The sequence below is a fragment of the Ochotona princeps genome, chromosome 16 (genome assembly GCF_030435755.1).
Source record: "Ochotona princeps isolate mOchPri1 chromosome 16, mOchPri1.hap1, whole genome shotgun sequence".
In the NCBI taxonomy this organism is placed as follows: domain Eukaryota; kingdom Metazoa; phylum Chordata; class Mammalia; order Lagomorpha; family Ochotonidae; genus Ochotona; species Ochotona princeps.
The window spans coordinates 48,039,441-48,066,126 of NC_080847.1; the positions used below are offsets into that span (position 1 = coordinate 48,039,441).

At 53.3% G+C, this 26,686-nt stretch overlaps 3 protein-coding genes across 6 annotated transcripts in view; 2 read left to right on the top strand and 1 right to left on the bottom strand.

Annotated features, from left to right (window-relative positions):
* The first annotated feature begins 1,389 nt into the window (after positions 1–1,389).
* On the top strand, positions 1,390–9,214 carry CAPNS1 (calpain small subunit 1). Its single transcript, XM_004595030.4, has 11 exons — positions 1,390–1,542; positions 2,147–2,351; positions 3,002–3,035; positions 3,325–3,414; positions 3,586–3,643; positions 3,740–3,804; positions 5,040–5,108; positions 5,197–5,275; positions 5,377–5,493; positions 8,490–8,548; positions 8,683–9,214. Exons 2-11 carry the CDS (start codon positions 2,164–2,166, stop codon positions 8,707–8,709), a joined length of 786 nt encoding a protein of 261 aa, XP_004595087.1. The 5' UTR covers positions 1,390–1,542; positions 2,147–2,163; the 3' UTR covers positions 8,710–9,214.
* Positions 9,215–9,860: 646 nt separating this feature from the next.
* LOC101528179 (cytochrome c oxidase subunit 7A1, mitochondrial) lies at positions 9,861–11,637 on the bottom strand. 2 transcript variants are annotated; one of them, XM_058674342.1, is made up of 4 exons: positions 11,506–11,637; positions 10,834–10,967; positions 10,657–10,741; positions 9,861–9,980 (listed from the first exon to the last, which is right to left on the bottom strand). In XM_058674342.1, exons 2-4 carry the CDS (start codon positions 10,918–10,920, stop codon positions 9,925–9,927), a joined length of 228 nt encoding a protein of 75 aa, XP_058530325.1. In that variant the 5' UTR covers positions 10,921–10,967; positions 11,506–11,637; the 3' UTR covers positions 9,861–9,924. The 2 variants fall into 2 exon arrangements, with proteins under 2 accessions (XP_058530325.1, XP_004595086.1); XM_004595029.3 differs by having other exon boundaries at positions 10,834–10,920; positions 11,506–11,628.
* A 9,254-nt stretch (positions 11,638–20,891) lies between these two features.
* The window catches only part of LOC101527925 (zinc finger protein OZF), a 65,888-nt gene continuing 60,093 nt past the window's right edge, over positions 20,892–26,686 (top strand). Inside the window, exon 1 of one of the 3 annotated variants that reach the window (XM_058674413.1) lies at positions 20,892–21,046. The gene's annotated coding sequence lies outside the window, so the exon portion shown is untranslated. Of the gene's footprint in view, positions 21,047–21,301; positions 21,376–26,686 lie in introns of those variants that run through there. The other 2 variants (XM_058674411.1, XM_058674412.1) reach the window with 2 other exon arrangements.

Genomic DNA, 26,686 nt, shown 5'->3' on the forward strand with positions numbered 1-26,686 from the left:
ATTCCTGGCAGATGTGGGACAGACAGAAAACCAAGAGAAACCGAAGCCTTGGCAGCACAGGGCTAAGAGGTCAACAAGACAGAGCGAGCTGTCATGCGCAGCAAACACTATGAGACAGAGTGCAAGTTATTTGGATAGCATGCAAAAGAAAACCGTATCTATCAGGTTTCAGGTGGGGGTGAAGGCAGGGAAGGCTTCCTGAAAGAGGAGTCTCCTGAGCTGACACCCCAAGCCAGAGTCACAAGGGAAATCAGAAACAAAGGTGGGAGTGTTCCTGGCTGAGGGCACAGCCTAAGCAAGTCTTGGCGGGGAGGACAGTGAACTGAAGCGGCTCAGAGTGCCAGGGAGGGAATTCGGATGAGTCATCTCCCAGAGATGTGTCACCAGCCAAGCCCAGGTGCAGACCTGGGCCTGCTACCCTCTGTGACCCTGACGCTCACAGCCTCTATTTCCCCGTTCCTGGGCTCCTGCCTCACAGACAAGCCCGTGAGGCAGCTAGCTGCCTTGGCCTGGCCCCAGCGAGCCCTGCGGAAAGCCTGGCTTGCCACTGCAGACTTGCAGGGTGTGGTCTCATGATGATCTTATTAATTACACTATTGGCCTTATTGCATCATAGTGGTTACGGAACCCTGGCTGCCCGGGCTGAACACTCCGTTTACTTAACTGTAAAAATGGAGATGAAAAACAGCATCTGCCCCAGAAGGCTGTGACGTAGGAAGCGCTTGGAATGTCTGGCAATCATCGGGCTACATTAGGAAGGTTCGAGTGAGCTCAAGAGGCAAAGGCTGACAGCTGCCACTCCCTTTAGTCCTGACAGGTGCCTAGGATGGGGGGAGCATCTTGCTCACAATGTCAGGAGTAGATCGCTCTGTGGGGCGGAGCCAGAGGCCCGGAGAGGGGCTGAGGGCCAGAAGGCAGGCCCCAGGAGCTGGGGGGTGAGGGCGAAGGGGCATGCCCAGGGTGGAAGCCTGCACCAGAGGCCGCCATGCCCCTGTTCCATTTTGTCCCCCTCCTCGTCCTCAGGGAACTAGGAACATCTGGTCTGAGGAGCGAGGTCATGGCCAGAGAACTCTTCCGTGTCAGGGCCCTCTTTAGGCACCTGGGGCCCATGCTTCTAGTGACCACTGACGACGGGGCCGCTGAGCAGAGTTGGACGGGGGGTCAGGGAAACCCGCGTGGACTCAGTCCTCGCCACAGCTCCCCCAGCCTGGGTGCCAATCATCACTGGGTGCCCACGCCCACAGAGGCCACTTCCTGAGGCGAAGACCGGAGAGCGCCTGCGGCGGCGGAAGCGCGCGGGGCGGAGCCCGGGGTCCCGCTCGGTGCCAGGCTCTAGGACCGTGCGGACGGACGGTGGCCCCGCCGCCCGGGGCGTTTAACCCCAAAGTGTCCGCCTGAGTCACGGCCCCGCCCTCGGGAGCCGGACGCCGCGGGAGGCCCGGGCGGCGCAGACCGCGGCCAGCGCTGGACGCGCGAGCGAGGAGGCGGTGAGCGCCCTGCCGGACAGGCCGGAGGAGCGCTGGACGCGCGAGCGAGGAGGCGGTGAGCGCCCTGCCCGGACTGCCCGGCACCCCGCGACCCCCGGCCTCGCGGTCCTCCTCCCGCAGGACCTGCCCGACTCCGCGGTCCTGTCCCCGGGACACCCTCTGCGCCTCACGATCTAAAGTACAAGCCCAGAGAGGCCGAGGGAGGACCCGGTAGATTCTTGCCTGGGGCGGCCAGATCGGCGCCCCGGATTCCAGTGGAGACTCCCTGTTATCACGGGCCTCCGGAGCTCATAATTACGATCCTATAGCTGCCCTAACCCACATTTCAGATTTCCTAACCCCGCCCAAAGCCATCAGGCCGGGACCTCCTGTCCCCGTCGCTGACCGGCGCAGGACCCCTAACTTCCACGAGGGGAGCTCCCAGACACGTCAGGCATTCCTCATGCCACTCTGGGGGTCTCCCCATCTACAGAATCCCACTAGCCTGCACCCCTACTCTGACTGCGGGGTCCCACCCTCGCACCGTGTGAGGAGCCGCCCCCCACCCACAGTGCCGCGGGGTCTTCCAACACCCGGAAATGCACGTTTTTGCTGGACCGGGCGGTTGAGGGGGAGCGGCAAGGCTCGGGCTGGACAGCTGTCCCCCTTTTCCCCTTCAGGAGCCTGAGGCGCAGCCATGTTCCTGGTTAACTCGTTCCTAAAGGGCGGCGGCGGCGGCGGGGGAGGCGGGGGCCTGGGCGGGGGCCTAGGGAATGTACTCGGAGGCCTGATCAGCGGGGCCGGGGGCGGCGGCGGCGGAGGAGGCGGCGCGGCCGGTGGTGGAACAGCCATGCGCATCCTGGGCGGGGTCATCAGCGCCATCAGGTGAGGCGGGGCCTGTGGGAGTGTAGGCGGGGCCTGTGGGCGCGTGGGCGGGGCTTTCCTTCTGCTAGAGGAAAGACCCCTGGGCGCCTCTTCATGGGGACTGGGATTGCTGTGGGGACCATCGCGAGGATGGTCCCCGAGTCCATTTGGGCAGGTGGGATTTTTGGGAATGGGGGTGCTGTCGGTCCTGCCAAGCTGGAGAGGAACGTCAGTGGGTGCCACCTTCGTTCGTGCCAGCAGTTTGAGCTAGGTGGGTTCCCAGAAACGCTGAGGTTTCATGGGGTAGGGGAAAAGGCCCAAATCTAGCCAGGAATTAGCTGTATTAATTAGCTGTATTAATGGAGAAGAATACCCTGGCAGGGGTAAGGCAGGTTTTAGGATCTAATTGGTCAGCAATCAATCATTTCATCCCCTTGAAATGGGCGAGTGCTAGTGGACCTCAGGCCGGGATGCTGGGGAGCCAGCCCCTCCGCCAAGGGGTGATGGCGTAGAGCCCCCAGCAGGTGGGACTCGCGGGGATGAAGTGTTGGGAAGCCGGTGCAGACTGTATGACGGGCCAAGGAGGGGTGTCCCGAGCGGGCAGTTCCAGCTCCGCGCGCTGCCCGTTGGTGGCCACGCCCCCTGGCTAACTCCCCCTTGTCTTTTCCCAGCGAGGCAGCTGCGCAGTACAACCCGGAGCCCCCGGTAAGCTGCCCGCTGCAGCCAGCTCCCCCTCTGGCGCCGAGACCTTCCTAGTCCCGTCCCTCCCTGACCTCTTGAGCGTGTTTGTGACCATTCTTCCGCCATGAAGGGCGATCCCTGCCTTACTCTTAAACTTACCCCGGGTCTCACCCACACTGCTCTGCTCCTTTCTCAGCCTCCTTTGATCACCCGCTGCCCCAGCCTCTCTGACTTTGTTACCAAAGGTGTTGGGGGATGGGACAGGGTCCCTCTCCCCTAACCTGCTCTGAGAGTTCCCTCCCCTTGCCGGCAGCCCCCACGGAGCCATTATTCCAACATTGAGGCCAACGAGAGTGAAGAGGTCCGGCAGTTCCGGAAACTGTTTGCCCAGCTGGCCGGAGATGTGAGTCACCCCACTCCAAGACCCTGGCCCTGCGCTGAGCCTTCCACGCCTTTCCAGACATCCCTTGCATATGTGTCTGGTCAAGCCAGGCCCTGAGGTCCCATTCTCCTTCCCTACCTGCCCAGATCCCCTCTCGGCCGCCCTTGACCTGTCCTGTGCTTTTGCCCACAGGACATGGAGGTGAGCGCCACAGAACTCATGAACATTCTCAACAAGGTTGTGACCCGACGTGAGTACCTGGGGTCCAAGTGAGGGGCGGGCCTAGAGGCCTGGGGCTGGGGTGACTATGACCTTTGTCCTCTTATCTTTCAACTGTTCCCCACAGACCCTGATCTCAAGACCGATGGCTTCGGCATTGACACGTGTCGCAGCATGGTGGCCGTGATGGATGTATCCTTGGGGGCCGTCTGGGGAGGCCCTGGGTGAACAGAGGGTTTTCAGAGGGTGTGTGTGAGACCACACCTAGCTGTCACAGCCTGACGTAAGCCTGCGTACGTCAGACCCCGTCCCCACCTACAGACACATGACAGTTGGTGATGTGGCAGCTAGCCCTCTGCTTATGTTGACCAACGGGTCCTTTGCAGCCATACTACTGGAGAGGCAGATTTGGGGGGCTCCAGTGTTTGGCAAGGGCATGGAGGCTCGTGGAGAAGCAGCCATTTGTCGGAGGTTAGAACTGAAGAGTCAGCAGCAGAACGGGCATTTGGACTGAGGGGAGAAGTTTACAATACTCTTGTACCCTTTCACGGCACCCCACACAGGAAGGGACATGAAAGGATGGTCATGAGAAACAGAAACACGTATGTATGCAGACAGCTTTCGCTGCACGCACACACACACACATACATGGTGTGTGGTCACTCGAATCCACACAGGGGGAAAGAGGTCCGCTTCTAGCCCAGGTGACCAAGCCACCTTGTGTGCTCTCCCTGTCCACGCACTAGAGTCTGCAATCCTGGTGACACAAACTCGCCCCCCGCAGAAGGCTGAGGCCAGCGCATCCCACGTGGGCATGCACACCAGCTGTGGCCAGGATCTCACTGGGCAGGGACGTTGAGCTTTGGGTCTGTTTCCAGTGGGGCCTCAGAGCTGAGAGAAGTGGGGTGTTCCTGAGATGTCTGGCCCAGCCTCTCGCCCATACTCGGTGACTTGATGACGCTTGGCCATGGCCCACAGTGATTGAGCACTTATTAAAGGCCAGACCTTGGGTCCAGTGCTTTCTGCCAGTCTCTCATTCAGTTTCACCACAAACCCAGCAGGTTCTTGCTAACTTTGCTGACTTCCTTCCTTAGAGTTTTAAGACACTCTTTTTTTTTTCCCCTTATGTCTTAACATTCAATGAGTCAATATCAAGAATGTTATAAATGAGGAACTAGCATAGCAGTGAGGCTAATTTTTTAGGTGAGGCATTTGGAGTTTGGAGTCCAGCACAATTTGATGGCGTTGAGGAGAATTCTTGTTTGGAAACATAATCGCGAAGGCACATGGCTGAAACAGATAATAAGGCCACAGCCTGAGTGACATGAGGTGGGTGGGGCAGGAGCAGGAGTTGCAGCCTGGGTCCCCTCACTCGCAGCCTCATCATCATGTACACAGTCACACTGTTCTTGACAAGCTGCCACCAGAGTGACACCACAGGCAAGCTGGGCTTCGAGGAGTTCAAGTACCTATGGAACAACATCAAAAAGTGGCAGGTGTGTGGCACCCAGACCCCCATCCGCATCCTTGGCAATCTCTTGCTTCAGGACCCGCAGTTGAACCCTGACCTCTGTGTCCCCACAGGCCATATACAAACAGTTTGACATGGACCGATCAGGGACCATCTGCAGCAGTGAGCTGCCGGGTGCCTTTGAGGCAGCAGGTGTGCCTGGCAGGGACCTCGGGGGAGAACGGGGGTGTGGGAGCGAGTGGAGGTGTGTGCTTCTCCCATAAGTACACCCCTGAATGCTCACCCATTCTCAGGTTTCCACCTGAACACACATCTCTACAACATGATCATCCGGCGCTATTCCGACGAGAGCGGCAACATGGATTTTGACAACTTCATCAGCTGCTTGGTCAGGCTGGACGCCATGTTCCGTAAGTGACTCTCCGACTTTCTTCCCTGGTGGGAAGCTTTGGTTGGTCAAAATCTCTAAACATGACAGATATCTGTCACCCTGGGTGACAGTGCCGGCTGGCTCTGTCTGGGCTAGGGGAAACCTGGACATAGCAATGGGGACACACAAGGGAGGTAGAGGCAGAGGGTGTTGAGGCTGTACCTAGGGAAGCCCAGAGAGCATTTGATGGATCCAGGGGTACTTCCTGGAGGAGAGTACATGCAGATTGAGACCTGAGGCATAATGAACTCAGTGAGAGGGAAGAGTGTTGGTGGCCAAGGAGGCAGCCTGTGCAGAGGCCTACAGAGAGAAGGTGGTGCTTCGGGTGTTTTCTGTTGGATTCTTTGCTCAGAGTGCGAGGAGAGTGGGTGAGGAAGCCTAAGGTTGGGATGGGCTGGTAGGGACTAAGCCATGAGGGCATTCATAGCTGTTAACATGCTGGGTTTTTTTTCTAAAGTATTAATTTTACTAGATAGGTAAAAGGGGGCGGGGAGAATGAGACAAAGATCTCACTGCTGAACTGCTGGTTCAGTCCCCAAATGCCTGCATTAGTTACAGCTGGGCCAGGCCTAAGCGGGGAAGAAGTTGAACTGAGGCTCCCGTGAGGGCTTCTGGGATCTTGTTAGTTGAGCCATCATCACTGTCTCCCAGTGTTACAGTAGGAAGTAGAGCCACCACTGGAACTCAGGTGAGCCTATATGGCCTGCAGGCGTCCCCAGCGGTTTCTTAGCTACCATGCCAATGTGCTGGACTCTCAAGGCATTCCTGAAAGGTAGGAGTTTCTGTCCCTACTTTATGGAGGTGGAACTCAGGATTTAAGAAGACAAAATGTCGTGCTCACAGTCATCCAGCCAGGAACTTGGGAAGGAATTTGAACTTGGATCTGTCTGAGACCTGGGCTGAGTAAAGTGAGAGGCAGGTACCATGCAGGGCTGGAAGTGCGAGGAGGCAGGTGCTGTGCTACGCAGGGCTGTCAGCACCAGGAGGCAGGTGCCTCGCAGGGCTGTGAGTGCCAGGTGTATGCCAGGAGGCAAGTGCCATGGAGGGCTGGAAGTGCCAGGAGGCAGGTGCTGTGCTACACAGGGCTGTGAGCACCAGGAAGCAGGTTCCACACAGGGCTGTGTGTGCTGGGAGGCAGGTGCCATGCAGACTTGTGTGTGCTGGAAGGCAGGTTCCACGTAGGGCTGTGTGCACTGGGAGGCAGGTGCCATGCAGGGTTGGGAGTGCCAGGAGGCAGGTTCCATGCAGAGTTGTGTGTGCTGGAAGGCAGGTTCCACGTAGGGCTGTGTGCGCTGGGAGGCAGGTGCCACCCAGGGCTGTGTGTGCTGGGAGGCAGGTGCCATGCAGGGCTGTGAGTACCAGGAGGCAGGTTCCACTCAGGGCTGTGTGTGCTGGGAGGCAGGTGCCATGCAGGGCTGTGAGTACCAGGAGGCAGGTTCCACTCAGGGCTGTGTGTGCTGGGAGGCAGGTGCCATGCAGGGCTGTGAGTACCAGGAGGCAGGTTCCACTCAGGGCTGTGTGTGCTGGGAGGCAGGTGCCATGCAGGGTTGGGAGTGCCAGGAGGCAGGTGCCATGCAGGGCTGTGTGCTGGGAGGCAGGTGCTACGCAGATCTCTGAGTGCAAGGAGGCAGGTGCTATGCAGAGCTGTGTGTGCTGGGAGGCAGGTGCCATTCAGGGCTAGGAATGCCAGGAGGCAGGTGCTATGCAGGGCTGAGTGCCAGGAAGCAGGCGCCATGTAGGGCTGTGAGCACCGGGAGGCAGGTGCCGTGCAGGGCTGGGAGTGCCAGGAGGTGGGTACTGCACAGGGTTGTGAGCTCCAAGTTGACAGGTGCTCAGACTGGACTGGGGAACTGGAGAGCCATGGACACTAGGCAAAGAAGCAATCAGATCTAGTTTAGCTCAAGAAGGGCTGGTATGGTGGTGCAGCAAGCTGAACTGATGCCTGCAATGCCAGCATCCCACAGTGGAATGCCAGTTGGAGTCCCAGCTGCCCTGCTTTGAATCCAGCTTCTGCTAATGCACCTGGGAGGCAGCTAATACCTGGGCCTCTGCCACCCATGCGGGGGAGACCCACATGGAGCGTCAGGCTCCGGGTTTTGGCCTGGACCAGCCCCAGCCATTGTGGCCATTCTGTCAAATAAATAAATCTTAGGAAAAAAAAAAGGATTAAAGAAAGAAGAAGGAAAAAAAAAAAAAAAAAAAAAAGAAAGAAGAAGGTTGACTGTAGAAAGATCCTCTGGGAGGACAATGCAGTCAGTGCAATGTGTGTGACAGGAAAGGAGACAGCCGTGTGAGACGTCAGGCCACATGGGGAAGGGGGGGTGGACAGCAGAGCAGGTGATGCTAAGAGTAGCCAGTGAGAAGACCTTAGAAATCAGCCAGGGCAGTGTCCAGAGCTGGGCGGGTGTGTGTGTATCCTGGGGTGTCCAGGGCGGGTGTGTGTGTGTATCCTGGGGTGTCCAGGGCGGGTGTATGTGTGTATCTGAGGAGGCAGGGGCAGTGCCAGCAGCACCTAGGGAGGCTGGCTGTGGCTGGGAACATGGAGTCACGTTTCAGGGCAAGCTGGGGATCACTCAGACTCCAGGGGCAGGAAATGGAGTCCTCCGAACTCCCTCTAGGCAGCAGCCTGCTTGGGTTAGACCCTGAGAGGACAGAGCACAGGCCGGAGGGGCGTGCTAGGACAGAAGACATTGAGGGATGCAGGCCAGCAGCAGAGTCTACCACTGAGCCGAGTAACAGCCTGATTTCAATGCCACCTTGCTCCCTTTCTTACCATCACTCCCTGCCAACCTCCTTTATAAAAAAGACACTGGCACACAGCTGGGCCATGCAGGTTTACGTGGAGAGCCCTTGGCACAAGGTAGAAACTCAAGGCCATGCCAGCCATGGCTATCACCAACTTCCCACGTACTGGGGCATTTGGTATCCAAGAAGCAGCCTCTCCCCTCTCCTCCCCTCTCCTCCCCTCCCCTGCAGGCGCCTTCAAATCTCTTGACAAAGACGGCACTGGACAAATCCAGGTGAACATCCAGGAGGTGAGCGAGCCACTCCTGCTGGGGCATGGGTGCCTCAGGGGAACCCCAACTTCCACACAGCTCCTGGCCAAGGGCCAAGAAGGGCTCTGGTGTCTGGGTTCCCTGCTCCTCACATTCTGCCTTCTTCTCCCCAGTGGCTGCAGCTGACCATGTACTCCTGAGCAGAAGCCGCACTCCTGTCCCCTTATACCTCGCTGTACAAGTCACGTTGGACCCCTGGTCTCCCCCACGGCTGACCCTGGCTGCAGTCACGTCTTCAGGGGGTCCTGTGAACCTGCAGGCCTTTTGTTCTCCCAGCCCTCAGCATCCAGCTTCCCAGGCAACAGGCAACATGCCTGAACGTGCCACACCCTAATTACCCCCAGCTCCAGGACATTTTAGCACATGCTGCCCAAGGGTCACCCACTCCTGCCACACCCATCTTATACCTTCTCCGTAACCTCTGGCCTATACCTGTGCCAAACCCAACACTTGTGTGACTTCCACACCCACGGGCTCTCTCTCAGCCCTGGAAGGATCACGCAAGGCCTGACACACTCTGACAGATTCAGTCACTCCCCCAGGCAGCCACTGCGGGCCTGCACACCCCAGTGCCTTTGTCTGTTTTCTCCCCCAGCCTGCCAGGCCTAGCAGGAAATAAATGTAGCCCCTGTTGCTGTTGTCTAAGGGGTTTCTTGTGTGACTCAAGCTTAGGGAAATGGTGGTCTGGGCCAGGCTGGCTTCTCTTGGTCCCCTGTCTATCCTCAGGACCCAATCTGCATGTTTCCACGTCCTTTCTCTGCATCTTTTTTCTCCTCCCGGGGTTCAGGTGATCTATGGCCTGGTTCTTGCTCAGATCCCGTGGCGGCTGAGCCTGCGTGGTTTTTGCTGCAGCGACCAGGCTGTCAAGAGGGCTCAGGGTGGGCTCTGGCTCAGTCCCCTGAGGCCTTGCTGGCCACTCTTTCAGTCTCAGGCCTTGGGTGTCTTGCCTCTGCCTCTAGTGTGTCATGGTCTCCCTTCTTGCCCTCACCTCTCCCAGCCTCTGCAGCGGGAAGGTTGCTACAGCAGGACACAGAACCATGTCCCGCTCAAAACCACCACTGCAGGTCCCTGAGCCTTGTGGGACAGCCCAGGGGTATTTGGAGACCTCAGGGGAGTGACAGCAAAATCCTGGGAGGAGACCTGGTCTGGCACGAAGGGGCCAGGGCTGGGGTAATGGGCCGTCCACGGGGCAGAGGTCCCTGGCTGATGGTCGCATGGCCTGGAACACACACACACACACACACACACACACACACACACACACACACGGAGAAACCAGAGCTGGTCTGTATTCCCCAGGAAGCTAGCACATTTATTGATGTTTAAGTCCCCCAGGTCTTCCATGCTTCTTGGTCTCACTTCTTGTGGGGGAAGGAGGCCCAGCCGAGGCAGTACAAGCTGTAGACAGTACCTGGAAGGAGGGGGGTACAGACTGAGACCCTAAACTCCTCCCTGAACCCCATGTCCAAATTCCTTTCCAAACTGGACTCCAGGGCCCAGTGCACTGGCTCAATTGGCTAATCTTCTCCCTTCAAGCACAGGTATCCCATATGGGTGCTGGTTCATGTCCCAGCTGCTCCACTTCCCCTACAATTCTGCTTGTGGCCGGGGAAAGCAGCAGAGGATGGCCCAAGGCCTTGGGATCCTGCATCGAAGTGGGAGACCCGGAAGAGGCTCCTGGCTTCAGATAGGTTTAGCTCCAGCCATTGGGGCCTCTTGAGGAGTGAACCAGCAAAGATCGTTGTCTCTCCTTCTCTCTGTAAATCCACCTTTCCAATAAAAATCTTTACAAACAAAAACAAAACAAACAATGCTAGACTCCAGGTGGGGATCCCGTGGCATGGATGTAGACTGGGCTGGGTGCTTTCTGCATTCGGACCTGGACCCTAGACTCAGCTTCCCTCTTGGGGAACAGCAGCCCATGATCTGGGTAGCTCCCTCCTCTCTGATTGCCACTCATGGTCAAGTCTAGCCAGCTCAGGACTCAACCTCCTTCCCTCAATACCCCTCTGTAACCCCAATGCCATCAGGTCTCCTCCTGAAACTCCAACCGAACCAGAGGCAGCCCAGGCGGCATTTGCACTCACCTCCCAGAGTCAGGGCCATAGTCAGCCGGTAGAGAAGGTTGTCAATCCCACCGCCCTTCAAGTGCACCGGGAGGTCATTGTTGGCCTGGAGGTGGGGATGGCCAATGAGACAGGGGTGCAGCCTCTGCGACACACTGCAACCCTCTAGCCAAGGTCTCTACCCTCACCACCCCCTACCTGGAAAATTTTCTGCTTCTCTGCAACTCGGTTCTCAAAGTGGTTCCGGGACGTTGAGCCGAAGGAGCGGATCAGCACCTGGGGCATCTGGGAGGGTGGAGAGCACGTGGTTGTTAAGGCACCTGGAGGGGTATCTAGAGGTGGGGATGGACAGGGAAGCTTGGACCGCTGAGGCCTGGACATGGGTCCTCTCAGAGAGAGATTCCACTTGCTAGGGAAGGTGGGGAGGGGGGCTTTTGGAAAGAAGGTCCCTGGAAAGGTTACCAGGCTGTCCCGAAGAGGAGTGGACCCAGCAGCGAGTCCCATGCTCTAAGAGTTCAAATCTTGGTGTTTCTGGGCAGAGGGGCTCCCTGGACTAATAATGAGAGATCACCTCCCTGAAATGTGGGGGCTGGACTGGAGGTCCCCAACCCCAGGGTTTCCAGGCTGCCCATGAAGCCTCCAGGAGGGTTAGGGGTATTAAGCTCCCAGCGCTAATCGTCTAGGGGAAGGCTAGAGGTTTAAATCCTGGGTACCGGCCGTGTTAGGGGTCCCAGCTACCCCGTGTTAGCGGTCAGAAGCTTGGACTGGGGACTGGGGTGGCAGATCCTGGTCCCGGGTGTTTAGGGAGTCGCGTGTTAAGGTGAGAGCTTCCGAGGTGGGGGCCCCGGGCCCAGCGCTGAGAGCCCTCACCCGCAGGGCCCTCATCCTGCGTCGTCCTCTTCGGCCGCCGCCACCCGAGTCACCTCCCCTCCCGGCCCAAGGACACCCGGCGCCCTGCCCTCCCCTCCCGGGAATCCCGGGCCACGCCCGCCGCGCGGGTGGACAGCTGCAGGGGCGTGGCGCGGGGAGGGGCGCAGAGGAAGCCCCGCCTGTGGGGAGCGTCCGGCTTGCCGCGCGCCCGGGGACGTGCTGGCGCCTGGCGGCACCTCTGAAACGCACCTGTCGCCTTGGGATTGCTGGGCGAGGACAGGCGAGGAGATCCTAGGGCAAGTGCGAGTCCTTTCCGGGGTTCTCGCTCCAGGCTCAAGGGAGCAAGGGTCCAGGGAAGCCAGGGTTCGAGCTCCATGTCTTATCTTCGCGAAGATCGAACCTCACTTTCAGTGTCTGCAGCGGGACAGCCTAACTTAAGGGCTCAGGATGAATAGAAGCCATTATTTTTATATGGGAATTGGACCCAGCACCCATGTGGGAGACCCTGAAGAAGCTCCTGGCTCTTGGCTTCGGATCAGCTCAGTTCCCGCCATTGCAACCATTTGGGTAGTGAGCCAGCAGATCGAGGACCTCTCTCTCCTTCTATCTGTAAAACTCTGCCTTTCAAGTAAAAAAAAAAATTAAAAAAAATATATATATATATATTTATTATATATTATATATATAAAAGAAAATATATCCAAGTCATCCGGGTGAGAAATGAGAACCAAGTACTGAGGCAATCACATGTGGCACTTGGGCAACTGAGAGAAACGGGGAGGTTGAAACGGAGAGAGAGGGAAGGAGGGAGAAACGGAGTGGGGAGGTTGCGCTCTGACCTTCACCCTGCCTTTGTGACCTGCCTCCCCTGAAAGGTGGTGATAAGACCCCCAATCCCGAGGGATCCTGCCTTATTCCCAAAGATGGATGCCCTTTCCTGCCACCACATCAGCCCCTTGTGTCCGTTCTTCCTGGAGCCAGCTTCCCTCGGGGCACTGGCTCTTCAATTCTCAACACACCTACATCCTTGTGAACTTCCACTTCAATCAACGTGCTGGTTTCTCCTTGCCGCTCCTTGTTTTCTGTAGGAACAACAGCCCTGACCCTCCTGATGGGAGAGAGGAAGATTCCTCCCGTACGGGAAACAGTAGATCATATCCCAGAGCCCATGCTCATCTGGCCATATGCTACTCACTGAGGGTGAAGGAAGGACTAATAAAAAATTATTTTTAATTGAAAGGCAGATTTGCAGAAAGCAGGAGAGACAGACAGAGGGAGATGTTCCATCTGCTGGTTCACTCCCCAAATGGCCAACACAGTGGCTAGAGCTAAGCAGATCCAAAGTCGGGAGCTAGGAGCTTCTTCCAGGTGTCCCAAATGGATACAGGCTCCTAGGGCCCTTAGCCATCCCCAGCTGCCTTCCCAGGCCATAAACAGGGAGTTGGATCAGAACTGGAGTGACAGGAACATGAAACTGGCGTCTCTATGGGATGCTGATGCTTGTCGATGGAAGATTAGCTGTTGAGCCACCATGCCAGTCTTGCAAGGGAGGGACTTTGTTTTCACAAAATGCATGTTTCAACTTTAATTTTTGGCTCGTGGGGAATGCGTGAAGTTGACTGTTTACAAGTTCATTCTGCAGACAGAGTGACTGCCCCACATGCACGCCATCTGGCTTGCCTCCCTCAGGTTTGACCCACTCCCTCCGCCCCCCCCCCCCCACCGTAGAAACTAAAGTAGCTGCTTCAGTTCTCCAGCTGTGGTTGTTTTTAGACTCTGCCGCAACCCCAGCGCCTGGCATAGGGCTGGACATGATCAATATTTGCTAAAGGAAAGACAAGCTGGAGGTCTTCTGTCTTGGTCACGCCCGCCTCTTGAGGAAGCAGAACCTTCATGCTTCTAGCTCATACCGGGCTCGGGGAGATTTCCAGGCATCTTCACTGAGTGGCTGTGGGTGTGTGCGAGCCCTCGCCTGTCCCTTAGGAGCTACAGTTGTGCCATCTGTGTTTGGGGGTGGGGAGGGAGGTAAAAAATCTAGGCAGTGGGTAGCTGGAGGTTTGATATCTTAGTCTGTTGCTTTAGCAAAGTACTTGAGACTCAGTCATTCAGAGAGGAAGCCTTGACTCGGCTTGTGGTTCTGGGGGCCAGGAAATCCCGGGCGTGGTGCTGACGTCTGCTCAGGGTGTGGAGCTGCAGCTCAGCTTGGCAGAGGAACCCCAGGGGAAGTGAGCCTGCGGGAGAGGACAAGCCCAGGAAGCAATTCCCTTTGTAATTCACTCCCTTGATAAAGGCATCAACGGCTCTGGATAACCTACTCCTCCTACTCGGTTCAGCACTGTCACAGTGGTTTTAGAAGGGACAAACCACTCTCAAGCTGCTGGGAACGGGGAAGGACTGTGTTCTCCCAGACTACCTACAAAATTTGTCAGACTCGGCAAAATGCAACTGGACTTTGGGTTTATTTCTTTTTATATATATATATTTTAAAGATTTATTTTTATCACAAAGTCAGATATACAGAGAGGAGGAGAGACAGAGAGGTAGATCTTCTGTCCGATGTTTCAGTCCCCAAGTGATCGCAACGGGCCGGTGCTGCGCCGATCTGAAACCGGGAACCAGGAACCTCTTCTGGGTCTCCCATTCGGGTGCAGGGTCCCAAATCTTTGGGCCGTCCTTGACTGCTTTCCCAGGCCACCAGCAGGGAGCTGGATGGGAAGTGGAGCTGCCGGGATTAGAACCGGTGCCCATATGGGATCCCAGGGCATTCAAGGTGAGGACTTTAGCCACTAGGCCACACCTCCGGCCCAAGGGTTTATTTCTTTTAATATACTTTTTTTTTTTTTTAAAAGAAAGATTTTGTTGTTGTTGTTGTTGTTGAAAAGGCAGATTATGGAGAGCAGAGACACAGAGAAAGAACTTTTGTCAAAGGTGGGGCAGCCAGGATGTGAAATGGTGCCCATATGGGATACTCCATTGAGCCATCGTGCTGGGCCCAGGGCATTTTCAGTTTGCTGTTTAATACTGTGTTCCCTAAGACCACAGGTGGTACTGTTGGGGTGAAAACAAATATTCAAGTCTTGCCCACTGGCTGCCAGATACTCAAGCCCTGGCCAGGGTTAGAGAAATTGAACCAGGCACCTAGAGAGGTGGACTTGCTGCCCTGAGTAATGCAATCTCTGTGCCAAGCAGAAGTGGGAAACTGGACCAAAAAGCAGGCAAGATCCTCAGCCCAGGGCTGCTTACCATGGAGGGCCAGGCGTGAGAGGCAGCAGGTACCTACCTGAGTGTCTGTGGAGTGTGTGTGCTAGATTCGGGCCCTCCCTGTGCACACACAAGCTCCTAGGAAGGAGAACAGCCAGGAATGTGTCTCAAGATGGCAGAGCACTGCCAGAGAGCCTGCACCAAGTGGCCAGTGTGTGCCCCACCCTGTTCCGTTGTATCTCACAGCAGGGCACGACTTCAACACAGCATGGCTGACTGCCTGCAAGGCAACTGCAGATGGTTTTTCCAACCTAGGGCAGGGCCCTGCCGCGTGGGGGCGCTCCTGTGCGAGCACTGGACACCCAGCTGGCTGATGAACAAAGCCCTACCTGGGAAGCAAGGTATTGGCCCTTCAGTTGCGCCTGCAGGGACAGAGTGTAAACCATACCCCTGTGATCTTTTTTTTTTTTTTTTTAAGATTTATTTATTTTTAATGGAAAGGCAGATGTACAGAGAGGAGGAGAGACAGAGAGGAAGATCTTCCGTCCGATGATTCACTCCCCAAGTGACTGCAACGGCCGGTGCTGCGCCGATCTGAAGCCTGGAACCAGGAACCCCTTCTGGGTCTCCCACGCGGGTGCAGGGTCCCAAAGCCTTGAGCCGTCCTCGACTGCTTTCCCAGGCACAAGCAGGGAGCTGAATGGGAAGTGGAGCTGCCGGGATTAGAACCGGCGCCCACACGGGATCCCAGCGCGTTCAAGGTGAGGACTTTAGCCGCTAGGCCATGGTGCCGGGCCCGCCCCTGTGATCTTGAACCCGGAAGGCCCAGTCCAGTGGCAGCTGTCACTATCGCTCAGGTTCCCCCTTGGGTGTGGTTCTGTCAACTTGCGGGACAAATGGGATTAGGTCTAGTGCCGCAGCCCAGCACTCCACTGCCTATACAGCTTCTCATGAAGATTTTGTTGCCATGACAACTACTGTGGTTTCACACAATCGCCCGACTGTATGAGTCAGATTTGATTACTGATATAAACTGCCAGTTGAATTAAAGAACGTATAAAATAATTGGAAATTTGAACTGTCTGACTTTTCCCTCAATATCACATTATGAAAAATTACCAAGATATATACAAAAGGGCAAGGAATCTTTCTTTAGAGAATGCAGCAGGTACCTACCCGGCTGGTGGCTTCACTCCCCCAAATGGCTGCAATGGTTAAGGTTAAGCCAGGGGCTGAACCCAGGAGCCTGCAATTTCATCCAAGCTTCCCAGGTGTGTGGCAGGGGCCTCAGTTCCTGAACCGTCTTCCAGTGCTTTTCCCGATAGATGGGCCAGGAGAGCTAGATCATAAGTAGAGCAGCTAGGACTTCAAACCAGCACCCATGGGCCTGGCATGATGCTCCGTTGGCAAGATCCTCACCTTGCAAGTGCCGGGACCCCATATGGGTATCAGCTCTGGCCATTGCAGCCACAAGGGGATGAACCAGCAGATGGAAGATACTTCTCTCTGTGTCTCCTTGTCTCTGTAAATCTGACTTTCCAATAAAAATCAATAAATCCTTCACAAAAAAATTTAAATGGACCTGGTGCAGTAGTGACTAAAGTCCTTACCTTGAAGGTGCCAGAATCCCATATGGGTGCCAGTTCATGTCCCAGCTGCTTCATTTTCCACCTAGCTCCCTGCTTGTGGCCTGGGAAAGCAACAGAGGATGGCCCAAAGCCTTGGGACCCTGCACCCATGTGGAAGACCTGGAAGAGACTCATGACTCCTGGCTTTGGATTGGCTCAGCTCTAGCCGTTGTGGCCACCTGGGAAATGAGTCAATGGATGGAAGATCTTTCGCTCTGTGAATCTGATCTGCCTTTCCAATAAAAATAAATAAATCTTTTGGTCCAGCACAGTAGCCTACTGGCTAAAGCCCTCACCTTGAGTGCACCATGATCCCATTTGGGTACCGGTTCTAATTCTGGCAGCCCTGCTTTCCATCCAATTCCCTGCTTGTGGCCTGGGAAAGCAGTCAAGGACGGCCCAAAGCCTTGGGACCCTGCACCCTCCTGGAAGACCCAGAAGAGGCTCCTGGTTCCTGGCTTCGGATTGGCTCAGCTCTAGATGTTGCAGCCACTTGTGGAGTGAATCATCGGATGGAAGATCTTCTCCGTCTCCTCCTCTCTGTATATCTGATTTTGCAATAAAAATAAATAAATCTTAAAAAAAAATAAATACCTCACACTTTTTGTAGATGTGTATCTAGGGATGGTTTAGTGTTGTCACTGTCGTATGACTCAGGATAGAACTGGGCCAGGACCAGCAGGAACTGGCCTGGTGATGGTGGTGGAGGCATATGGGACTGACTTCTGAAAGCTTTGTTCCTGCCAGAACCTGACTTTGGTGTCACCCTACTGCCACCTTGTGGCAGATACGAAACCACGTCCCAAAAACAGAAAAAAAAAAAAAAAACCCGCTTCCCCTCCAACCTGAATTTGTTAATTCTTTGGAAGAACAATAGAGAGCCAGCCAGGAGAAGAGGGGGAGGAGGAGGGGGAGGGGGATGGCAAAGGAGAGGGCTCATCTGTTGGTTCACTCCCTAGATGCTTGCTGGGACAGGTCAAAGGCAGGAATCCAGAACTCCACCAGGGTCTCCCATGTGGGATTCAGGGACCCAAACACATGAGCTAACACATACTATCTTCCAAGGTGTACATCAGCAAAAAACTGGATTGAAAGTGAAAGCACTGGGCTTGGCGGCGTGGCCTAGTGGCTAAGGTCCTCGCCTTGATCCCATGTGGCCGCTGGTTCTAATCCTGTCAGCTCCACTTCCTCTCTGTCTCCTCCTCTCAGTATATCTGACTTTGTAATAAAAATAAATCTTAAAAAAAAAAAAAAAGAAAGAAAGTGAAAGCACTGAGCCTGGCTCCGTGGCCTAGTGGCTAAAGTCCTTGCCTTGAACACGCCACGATCCCATATGGGCGCCAGTTCTAATCCTGGCAGCTCCACTTCCCATCCAGCTCCCTGCTGGTGGCCTGGGAAAGCAGTTGAGGATGGCCCAAAGCCTTGGGACCCTGCACCTGTATGGGAGACCTGGAGGAAGTTCCTGGCTCCTGGCTTCGGATCGGCGCAGCACCAGCCATTGTGGTCATTTGAGGAGTGAATCATCGGATGGAAGATCTTCCTTTCTGTCTCTCCTCCTCTCTGTATATCTGACTTTGTAATAAAAATAAATATATATATATATTTTTAAAAAGTGGAGGCACCCCATTCTCCTTTATTTAATGCTAAGCCATGTAATGATAACTTGGAAATAATTTTGAACTGAAAGAAAGGAAAGAAGGAAGGAAGGAAGGAAGGAAGGAAGGAAGGAAGGGAGGGAGGGAGAAAGAAAGAGAGAAAGAGATAAAGAGGTACAGACCACTGCCGTGTCTGGGGGCTGGCCTGGTAGGACTCCTGGGGTGCCTCGATGAGGGCCAGGAGTTGGATCTCCGGGAGGACCAGGTTGAACTGTTGCACCTGCTGGTGCCCAGGAGAGTTGGGTCTGCGGAGCAACCTACTAGAGGTTCAAGGGGTCACCCCCACTGAGCCACTGTACCTACTGATACGCTTTAGAACCTGGGCTGGGGTGGACTGGGCTCACAGTAGCTGGACTGGGAGCTGACCTCGTAAGGGGCTCCTGAGGACAGCTCTCATCTATGTCAAATCCCGCTCCACTCCCTTTTTACCCTGCTCCCCGTGCCACCAGATACATGATAGGGCAGTTAGCTGTTGGGACCAGGCTGAAGCTCCTGCTGTGGAGCAGACCAGATAGGGCGACCTGGTCAGGAGGGGCCCCTTACGCCAACAGGCTCCCTGATCTCAGGATCACGGGTTATAACTTCTGGTGTTTGTCCCTGTATGGCAACCATGAGCTGGAGCTGAGTGTGTCCTTGTGGGTGGGACATATTCTTCCGGGTAGACCCCACCCCCTGGCATGGTTCATTCATGTGCTTAGCTCATTTGTTTCTGCTGCTTTTCTGGCCTCTGTCTCTGTAGGTTTTTGATTGATGACCTACCTCATCTTTATAGCTCATTAAGTAAAGGTTGCTAGCAACACACCAACCAGAACTTTTAAATTTTACAGAGCTCTTCTCTCTTTCTTTCTGTTTGCTGTTGGGGAAAACCATCCTTGTCAAGTGATCCAAAATATGCACAATTTTTTTTTCTCTTCTCCCGCTGACATTTGGAGAGCTCTAAAACATGCACTTTAGGCCAGCACAAGGCAAAACAACTTCTTTCCTCTTCAGAAGAGGCCCTCTGAAATTCCTGGGGGAGTGGTTGGTGAAGCATTCGTGTGAGCTGCAGGTGACTCTATGCCCTCCCTGAGGCATCAGAATCTGTGCCTGTGGCAGCTTGGGTCATGGCCAGGAGTTCATGAACGCAGGTTCATCGCTCGTGGATATGGTGTGGTGGCATTCTGAAGACCCCCACCAGGCTTTTGAGTGATCTTCAGTTTCCAGGCTTGTGGTGCAGCACGTTAAGAGCATCAGTCAGTGGCTCCACTTCCCATCCAGCTCCTAGCTAACGAACCTGGGAAAGAAGTACAGGACGGCCCAAAGCCCTGGGACCCTGCACCCACGTGGGAGACTCAGGAGAAGCTCCTGGCTTCGGATTGGCTCAGCTCCGGCTACTCTGGCTACTTAGGGAATAAACGAGCAGGTGGAAGACTTTGTCTCTATCTCTCCTTTTCTCTGTAAAAGTTGCCTTTCAAATAAAAATAAATAAACCTTGAGAACACAAAAAGGAAAGAGGAGAATTTTGGAGGTGTGAGATGGGAGGAATGAACTCACAAGTCTGGTTTTAGTTGTAAATAACATTTGAGATCCCTGAGGAATCTCTAGGTGTGGTAGCACAGCACACTGTTGTGTCACTAATGTTGTTTGTGAATCTAACAGAGATATAATATAAAACAATGTGTCCACATCGACATGCAAACTCTTTGGAATGATTTGTGAAATTTTCTTTTGCCAGAGTTTTAAGGCAGGTTAACCTAAGAATGTGGAATTTCGGGCCCGGCGGCGTGGCCTAGCGGCTAAAGTCCTCGCCTTGAACGCCCCGGGATCCCATATGGGCGCCGGTTCTAATCCCAGCAGCTCCACTTCCCATCCAGCTTCCTGCTTGTGGCCTGGGAAAGCAATTGAGGACGGCTCAATGCATTGGGACACTGCACCCGCGTGGGAGACCCGGAAGAGGTTCCAGGTTCCCGGCTTTGGATCGGCGCGCACTGGCCCACTTGGGGAGTGAATCATCGGACGGAAGATCTTCCTCTCTGTCTCTCCTCCTCTCTGTATATCTGACTTTGTAATAAACTGAATAAATCTTTAAAAAAAGTGGAATTTCATCTATATCTATTTTATTTTGAAAAGGAATGTGCTGTCTCTACCCCTATCTTTTCCCCTTAAAAATGTGGGCCCGGCGTGATAACCTAGCGGCTAAAGTCCTCTCATGCACCAGGATCCCATACGGGCACCAGTTTTTTATTACAAAGCCAGGTATGAGAAGGAGTCCTCTGACTGACAGATGGGCAGACAGAAGGATTTAGGGTGTGGGAAGGCGGCTTCCAAGTCACGACCCTAAAGTTAGCTACCTATTTGGTATTGCTTCCACACCAGTAAAGAATGAAAAACCAAGGAAGACACACAGTGCCTCTCAGCTCTGCTCGCGCACCTCCAAACACAGCACCACACACTGTCCCTCACCATCTCTCTCCCACGCACACACTCACAAATTTACACACCGGGGTACCCACGCAGCATCACCAGTCACCGACCCCACAGGACTCCACGTCGGAGCGTCGCCATCATAACCACACAGATGCCAGCTCCAGTCAGTCCCAACTGTGCTCGCACTCCTCAGGAAGCAGGGTGTAGAAACGCGCGCGCACGAACAAACACGCCACATCACCCCTCGCCCCCGTCAAAGGAACCCCACACCCCGACACAAAGCACAACACACACTCTCCCACAAACAACCACGTGTATAAACCCTGCAGACAGGCAGGAGCGCACGCTCACAGCCGCGTGCAGAACCGCGCATCCTCAGCTGCCGCCTCCGGACACGCCCCGTCTCCGCCCCGAACTCCCAGACCCCTCACCTTCAGCCTCCCCTGGTGCGTCCGGGTCCTTCAGCGCTGACAAGCTCGCCACGACGTCCACGCAGAAGCAGCGCCGGCCGCGGTGGTCTCTGGGACACGTAGTCCACATGCCAGCCGACCGCGGCCAAGATGGCGTGTTTTTTTTTTTTTTTTTCTTAACAACTGAGGCTGGGTTAGGCCCAGAGCCATTAAAGAGGCGATCCGCCTTCCTAAACTCCCGGTAGGCTTAAGCCCGTCTGAGACCAGCGAAGGGCCGCATACTCTTACGAATCCCGTCATTATACGAGGAGGCAGCCTAGTGTGCGGGGCGGTGGTGGGGTTAGGACAGCTAATCGGGCAGCAAAGCCTGTCGGTAAATGTAGTCCGAGATGGAAATAGCGGTAACTACGTCCTAGCCTCGGCCTGGGCCCCGTCCCCGAGTCGGGCCGCGTCGCGGGGACTTCTGGGAGGGCCTTCTCGCCCTCCGAGTGCGCAGGCGTAGCGCACCGAGTGGACATTTTGGTCTTTGTCCGCGGGTCAGTACGGCGCCGGGGTCCACGTGGCGCCAAAGTAGGAGGTGGGCTCTGGGCCTCTGGGGTCGGTCGGGCCGGGGGCGGTGGAAGGGGAGGCTTCTCCATCTCTGCGGGCGCGGCGCGAGGTTGGGGAGTGGGGTTCAGCGCCCGGGGCCTGCTGGTGGGGCAGACGTGGAGGCCTCTGAGGAGGGGTCGAGTGTGTTTGACCGCAAAGTTTGACCTGCTGTTCGGGATGGTTGAAACGTGTGAGACGGAGGGTGCTGGAGTGTGTGTGTGTGAGAGTGGGTCTAGCATTGATGCGCAGCGTCTTCCTCTCCTGAGGTGGCGACAGTTATAACGGTGCCATCTTCCCGCAGCCCGTGTTTGACTTGAAAATTGGGAGAGAATCATTTTTTAAAAGTTTTTTTTTTTTTTTTTTTTTTTTTACCTAGAGACGCATTTTTAGTTTGAGTGGAATGCAAGTTGCCCGTAATTTCTTTAATTCTTTTGAAGAAGAGCATTAGAAAAATTTTTTGTTGTTGTTATGGGGGACCTTGCTTAATGTCCCTAGCTTCTTACTCCGTTTTTGAGTTATTTTAGTAAGGTTTGCTAGGCCAAGGCCTAGATTAGTGTCTGTTTTTTTTTTTTTTTTGCAAATAGGTTTCTTTACAGTGTATTTTAAAACGTCGTTGTACAACCCTGGAAGCCCAGGATTAAGGAGGGGAGAGTCGAGGGTTCCACGTTAGCAGTTACCCTCATATTTTTGGAGAAAATTTGTTGTTGGAACATTCAACCGTGAGTCTGGACGACATCCTGGGTGACGCAATGCCTTAGTAAGTGGAGGTGTTCTCAATTTGCATGAATTTTCTGAAGTAATGGAGAAAACTATGTCCAATTCCTCAGCTGGTTTTTCTGAAAACTTCAGTCTTCTCTCAGGGAGCTTGAAGTAAAGAAGGAGTTAAGTAAAGTGACAAGGTAGCAGATTAACATGGGAACATCTGTTGCTAGCCTTTCGTTTGGGAAGCTGCAGGTAGACAAGTGTGCAAAACTTTTGAAGCTTTGTAATGGTGCAACTACCAGGCGAGGGGGGACGTGAAGATGTGAGGGGACCTGGAGACCACGGTACTTTGTATCACATGAAGAGATACTATGTGGCTGGTCTGTCAGCATTACTGTGTTTTTCCTTCTGAGCAAAATACTGTGTTCTGATTGCCTCCATTCCCCATCCGTTGTTAAGATTTTTTTTTTATTTTTATTGGAAAGGCAGATGCACACAGAGGAGAAGATAGGAAGGTCTGCCCTCTGCTGATTTCACTCCCCAAGTGGCTGCAAGAGCGGGAGCTGAGCCCCTCTGAAGCCTGGAACCTCTTCCGGGTCTCCCACGCGGGTGCAGGGTCCCAAGGCTTTGGGCCGTCCTCCACTGCTTTCCCAGGCCACAAGCAGGGAGCTGGATGGGAAGTGGAGCTGCCGGGATTAGAACTGGCACCCATGTGGGATCCCAGTGTGAGGACTTTAGCCACTAGGCTACCACACAGGACCCCCCATCAGCTTTTTAATGAATGGTTTGTTTATTTTAAGATTTTTTTCATATCCATTTTTTTTTAAAGCTTACCAGGTAAAGAATTCAAAGATGTAACTTGGGTTGTGTGCTCAAGGGCAGAAGGTTTGCTAAGAAGGGAAATGTGTGAGATGAGGATTTATAGTGTGTGTGCGGCACACAGAGGGAGAGACTCATATTTATTTGAGGTTTATTTTTTACTTACTTGAAAGAATTATGAGGAGAGATTGAGAACCTTCCATCCAGTGCTTTACTCCCTACATGGTTGCATGGGCCAGACCAAAGCCATGATTCAGGAACTTTGTCCAGATCTGCCATGTGGGTTTAGGGGTCCAGGCACCTGGGCCATCTAAGCTGCTTGCCCAGTGCATTACCTGGGAGCTGGGTTGGAAGTAGAGCAGCTGGGACTTGAGTTGTCAAGGCATCACCGGCAGAGGGTTGGTGTGCTGTGCAAGTACACTGGCCTCTATTAAATTACTTATTAATTTATTTCCAACACAGTTAGTGGGCTCCCCAAAAGGCCAAGTTTTTGAGTCTCCCATGTGGGTGCAGGGTCCCAAACACCTGCCCATCCTCTGCTGCTTTTCCCGGGTCATTAACAAGGAGCTGAATTGGAGACTGAACACCTGAACGCCTAATGGGTGCCCGTCTGGAAAGAAGCGGTCCTAGTGTTTCCATCCCTTTCACGTTGAGTTGATAATTCAAATATTAGCAGTTTTATCTTCTCTGTTGTTTTTTTTTAAGATTTATTCATTTTTTTTATTACAGCCAGATATACACAGAGGAGGAGAGATAGAGAGGAAGATCTTCCATCCGATGATTCACTCCCCAAGTGAGCCGCAACGGGCCGATGTGCGCTGATCCGAAGCTGGGAACCAGGAACCTCTTCCGGGTCTCCCACGCGGGTGCAGGGTCCCAAAGCCTTGGGCCGTCCTCAACTGCTTTCCCAGGTCACAAGCAGGGAGCTGGATGGGAAATGGAGCTGCCGGGATTAGAACCGGCGCCCATATGGGATCCCGGGGCGTTCAAGGCAAGGACTTTAGCCACTAGGCCAAGCCACCGGGCCCGTTTTTTGTTTTGTTTTGTTTTTTGTTTTAGTTAGCTTTTAAAGTTGTATAGATAAGCTGTGTGTTAAACACACTAGGTTTTTTCTTTTTGTTTGTTTGTTTTGAGTACTTGTGCATGGTTTTAGCCTGTGGATACTCTAGAGCCAGCTCTAGTTCACCACTTATCTTTTTTTTTCTTTATTTTTGACATTCTTTACATATGTAATTAGGGCAAAAAGGTTCAAGGGCTACAGGAAAGTGGGTAAGACTATTATTTCCACATTGTTTTTGTCATGTATCTGGGATTAAGGGGGAGATAAAGGGAGAAGCCCCAGCCAGTCTCCCACTCATCCCAGGTCTCTGATGTGGGATGTGCTCCGAGGGTCTTGCTCAAGTGGTTTTGATAGTTCAACAGTTATGAATTGCTGCCAGTCTCACCACTTCAAGCACGATGAGGTTGCTGAAGAATCCACTGATTGACATAGTCCATCTTAGAGTCTCCGTTCGCCCAGTTTATCACTGCGAGCATATGGCTGAGGGAGTTGACTGACTTGTTCTGTCCTCTGTCTTTAATTTGCCACTTATCTTTTAAGTGGACTTTTTGTTTAGCCACTAGTAAGTGTTTATTCTTCAGTTCTGTTCCTTATGTATAAGGCAGCTTATTAACACCTCTTTGTTTTTTTGTTTAACACTTGATCTTAGTGAAAAGGATGCGCTTTTTTTTTTTTTTTAAGATTTATTTCATTTTTATTACGAAGTCAGATATACTGAGAGGAGGAGAGATAGAGAGGAAGTGGAGCTGCCGGGATTAGAACCAGCAGCCATATGGGATCAAGGCGAGGACCTTAGCCACTAGGCCACGCTGCCGAGCCCGCGCTTTTTTTTTTTAATTAAAAAAAGTTTTTCTCAAATGACGTGTAAATAAAATGCTATTGGGTGGTTGTACCATGATCATCTTTTGGACGTTTGGGTTAGTTCTGATCTTTTGCCATTAGTGCAAGTAAAGCATCATTTACCCATGTCATTTTGTGCTTAGCATTGTCTCTACAAGTAGATTTGCTCCTTGTGAAATTGCCCAGTGGGTAGGTACTTAGACTCCTACAACAGTGTGCAAAGAGACCTTTTTGCATAGATAGAACAGTTTGGATTGTCTTGGTTTTGTTGTGCCCACGGCATAAATGAAAATTGGTGTTTCATTGTAGGTTTAATTGACATTACTTTACTACGATTGAGGTGTTGAGTATCTTTTTAAGATTTATTTCTTTTTATTGGAAAGGCAGATATATAGAGAGGAGGAGAGACAGAGAGGAAGATCTTACATCTGATGGTTCACTCCACAAGTGACCGCAATGGCTGGAGCTGAGTCAATCCAAAGGCAGGACCCAGAATCCTCTTCTGGGTGTCCTAAGTGGGTGAAGGGTCCCAAGGCTTTGGGCCATCCTTGACTGCTTTCCCAGGTCACAAGCAGGTTGCTGGATGGGAAGTGTGGCCGCTGGGATTGGAATTGGCGCCCACATGGGATCCTGGTGCATTCAAGGCAAGGACTTTAGCCGTGGGTCTGTTGAGTGGCTTTTTATGCTTTTAGGGGCAACTGAGAACTGTTTATATCCTTTTCATGTAAGTTTTCTTTTCCTCTAAGGACTTTTTTAAGTTAATGTATTTGAAAGTCGTAGTTATAGAGAAGAATCTGTCCACTGGTTCACTCTCCATGTGGCCACGGCAACTCTGGAGCCAGGAGTCTCCACGTGAGTCTCCCACGAAGGTACAGGATCTCAAGACCCAGGACCTTCCTCCACTGGCCTCCCAGGCGACAGGCAATGAGCTGGATGGGAAGTGGAGCAGCTGGAACATGAACCAGTGCCCATATGGCATTCCGGTGGGTGCAAGGCAAGGATTCAGCTGCTAGCCATCGTGCTGGGCCCACAGCTGGGACTCTGCATCCATGTGGGTGCCAGTGTCGCAGAAGACAGTGTCATGTGCTTCTCTGCAATGTTGGCCCCCAAGGGGAGATTGTGTTTTTGCATTAAACTTAAAAAAAAAATGGGAAAAAGGAATAGCTTTATGATGTTAAATATTCTTATCCCTATATGTGAAAAGTATTCTATAAATTTTAATTTCCTTTTAGGTTTTCTGGAGTATTTAAAATATCATAGCTTGTTTTAATTAGTTCATACTGAGTTTATTTCCAGATGTTTTTAACATTTTTGGTGTAAATATGTAAAGCCTACTGATTTCTATGTTAATTTTAATTCCCTACTTGCTGTGATATATATATATATATATATTTTAAAGATTTATTTATTTTATTACAAAGTCAGATATACAGAGAGGAGGAGAGACAGAGAGGAAGATCTTCCGTCCGATGATTCACTCCCCAAGTGAGCCGCAATGGACCAGTGCTGTGCCGATCTGAAGCCGGGAACCTGGAACCTCTTCCGGGTCTCCCACGCGGGTGCAGGGTCCCAAAGCCTTGGGCTGTCCTCGACTGCTTTCCCAGGCCACCAGCAGGGAGCTGGATGGGAAGTGGAGCTGCCGGGAATAGAAACAGTGTCCATATGGGATCCCGGGGCGTTCAAGGCAAGGACTTTAGCCGCTAGGCCACGCCGCCGGGCCCAATATATATATATATTTTTTTAAATTATAGCGGGGCAGGAACTGGACGGGCTGGTGAGAAGGCAAGGGGAAGGGGGGAGGAAGTGGTGGGAGGGAAGCCAGAAGGAGAAGAGAGGTGATATTTGTAACTGCATTAAATAGTAATTGAGGCA

What these genes read in the sequence shown, in the direction of transcription:
- CAPNS1 (XM_004595030.4), top strand. Translation starts at nt 2,164, where the DNA reads ATGTTCCTGGTTAACTCGTTCCTAAAGGGCGGCGGCGGCGGCGGGGGA. An exon ending in GGGGTCATCAGCGCCATCAG is followed by an intron (nt 2,352 to 3,001) that starts GTGAGGCGGGGC and finishes GTCTTTTCCCAG; the next exon opens with CGAGGCAGCTGCGCAGTACA. An exon ending in TTGCCCAGCTGGCCGGAGAT is followed by an intron (nt 3,415 to 3,585) that starts GTGAGTCACCCC and finishes TTTTGCCCACAG; the next exon opens with GACATGGAGGTGAGCGCCAC.
- LOC101528179 (XM_004595029.3), bottom strand. An exon ending in AGAAGCAGAAAATTTTCCAG is followed by an intron (nt 10,742 to 10,833) that starts GTAGGGGGTGGT and finishes CCCCACCTCCAG; the next exon opens with GCCAACAATGACCTCCCGGT. An exon ending in TATGGCCCTGACTCTGGGAG is followed by an intron (nt 9,981 to 10,656) that starts GTGAGTGCAAAT and finishes CCCTCCTTCCAG; the next exon opens with GTACTGTCTACAGCTTGTAC.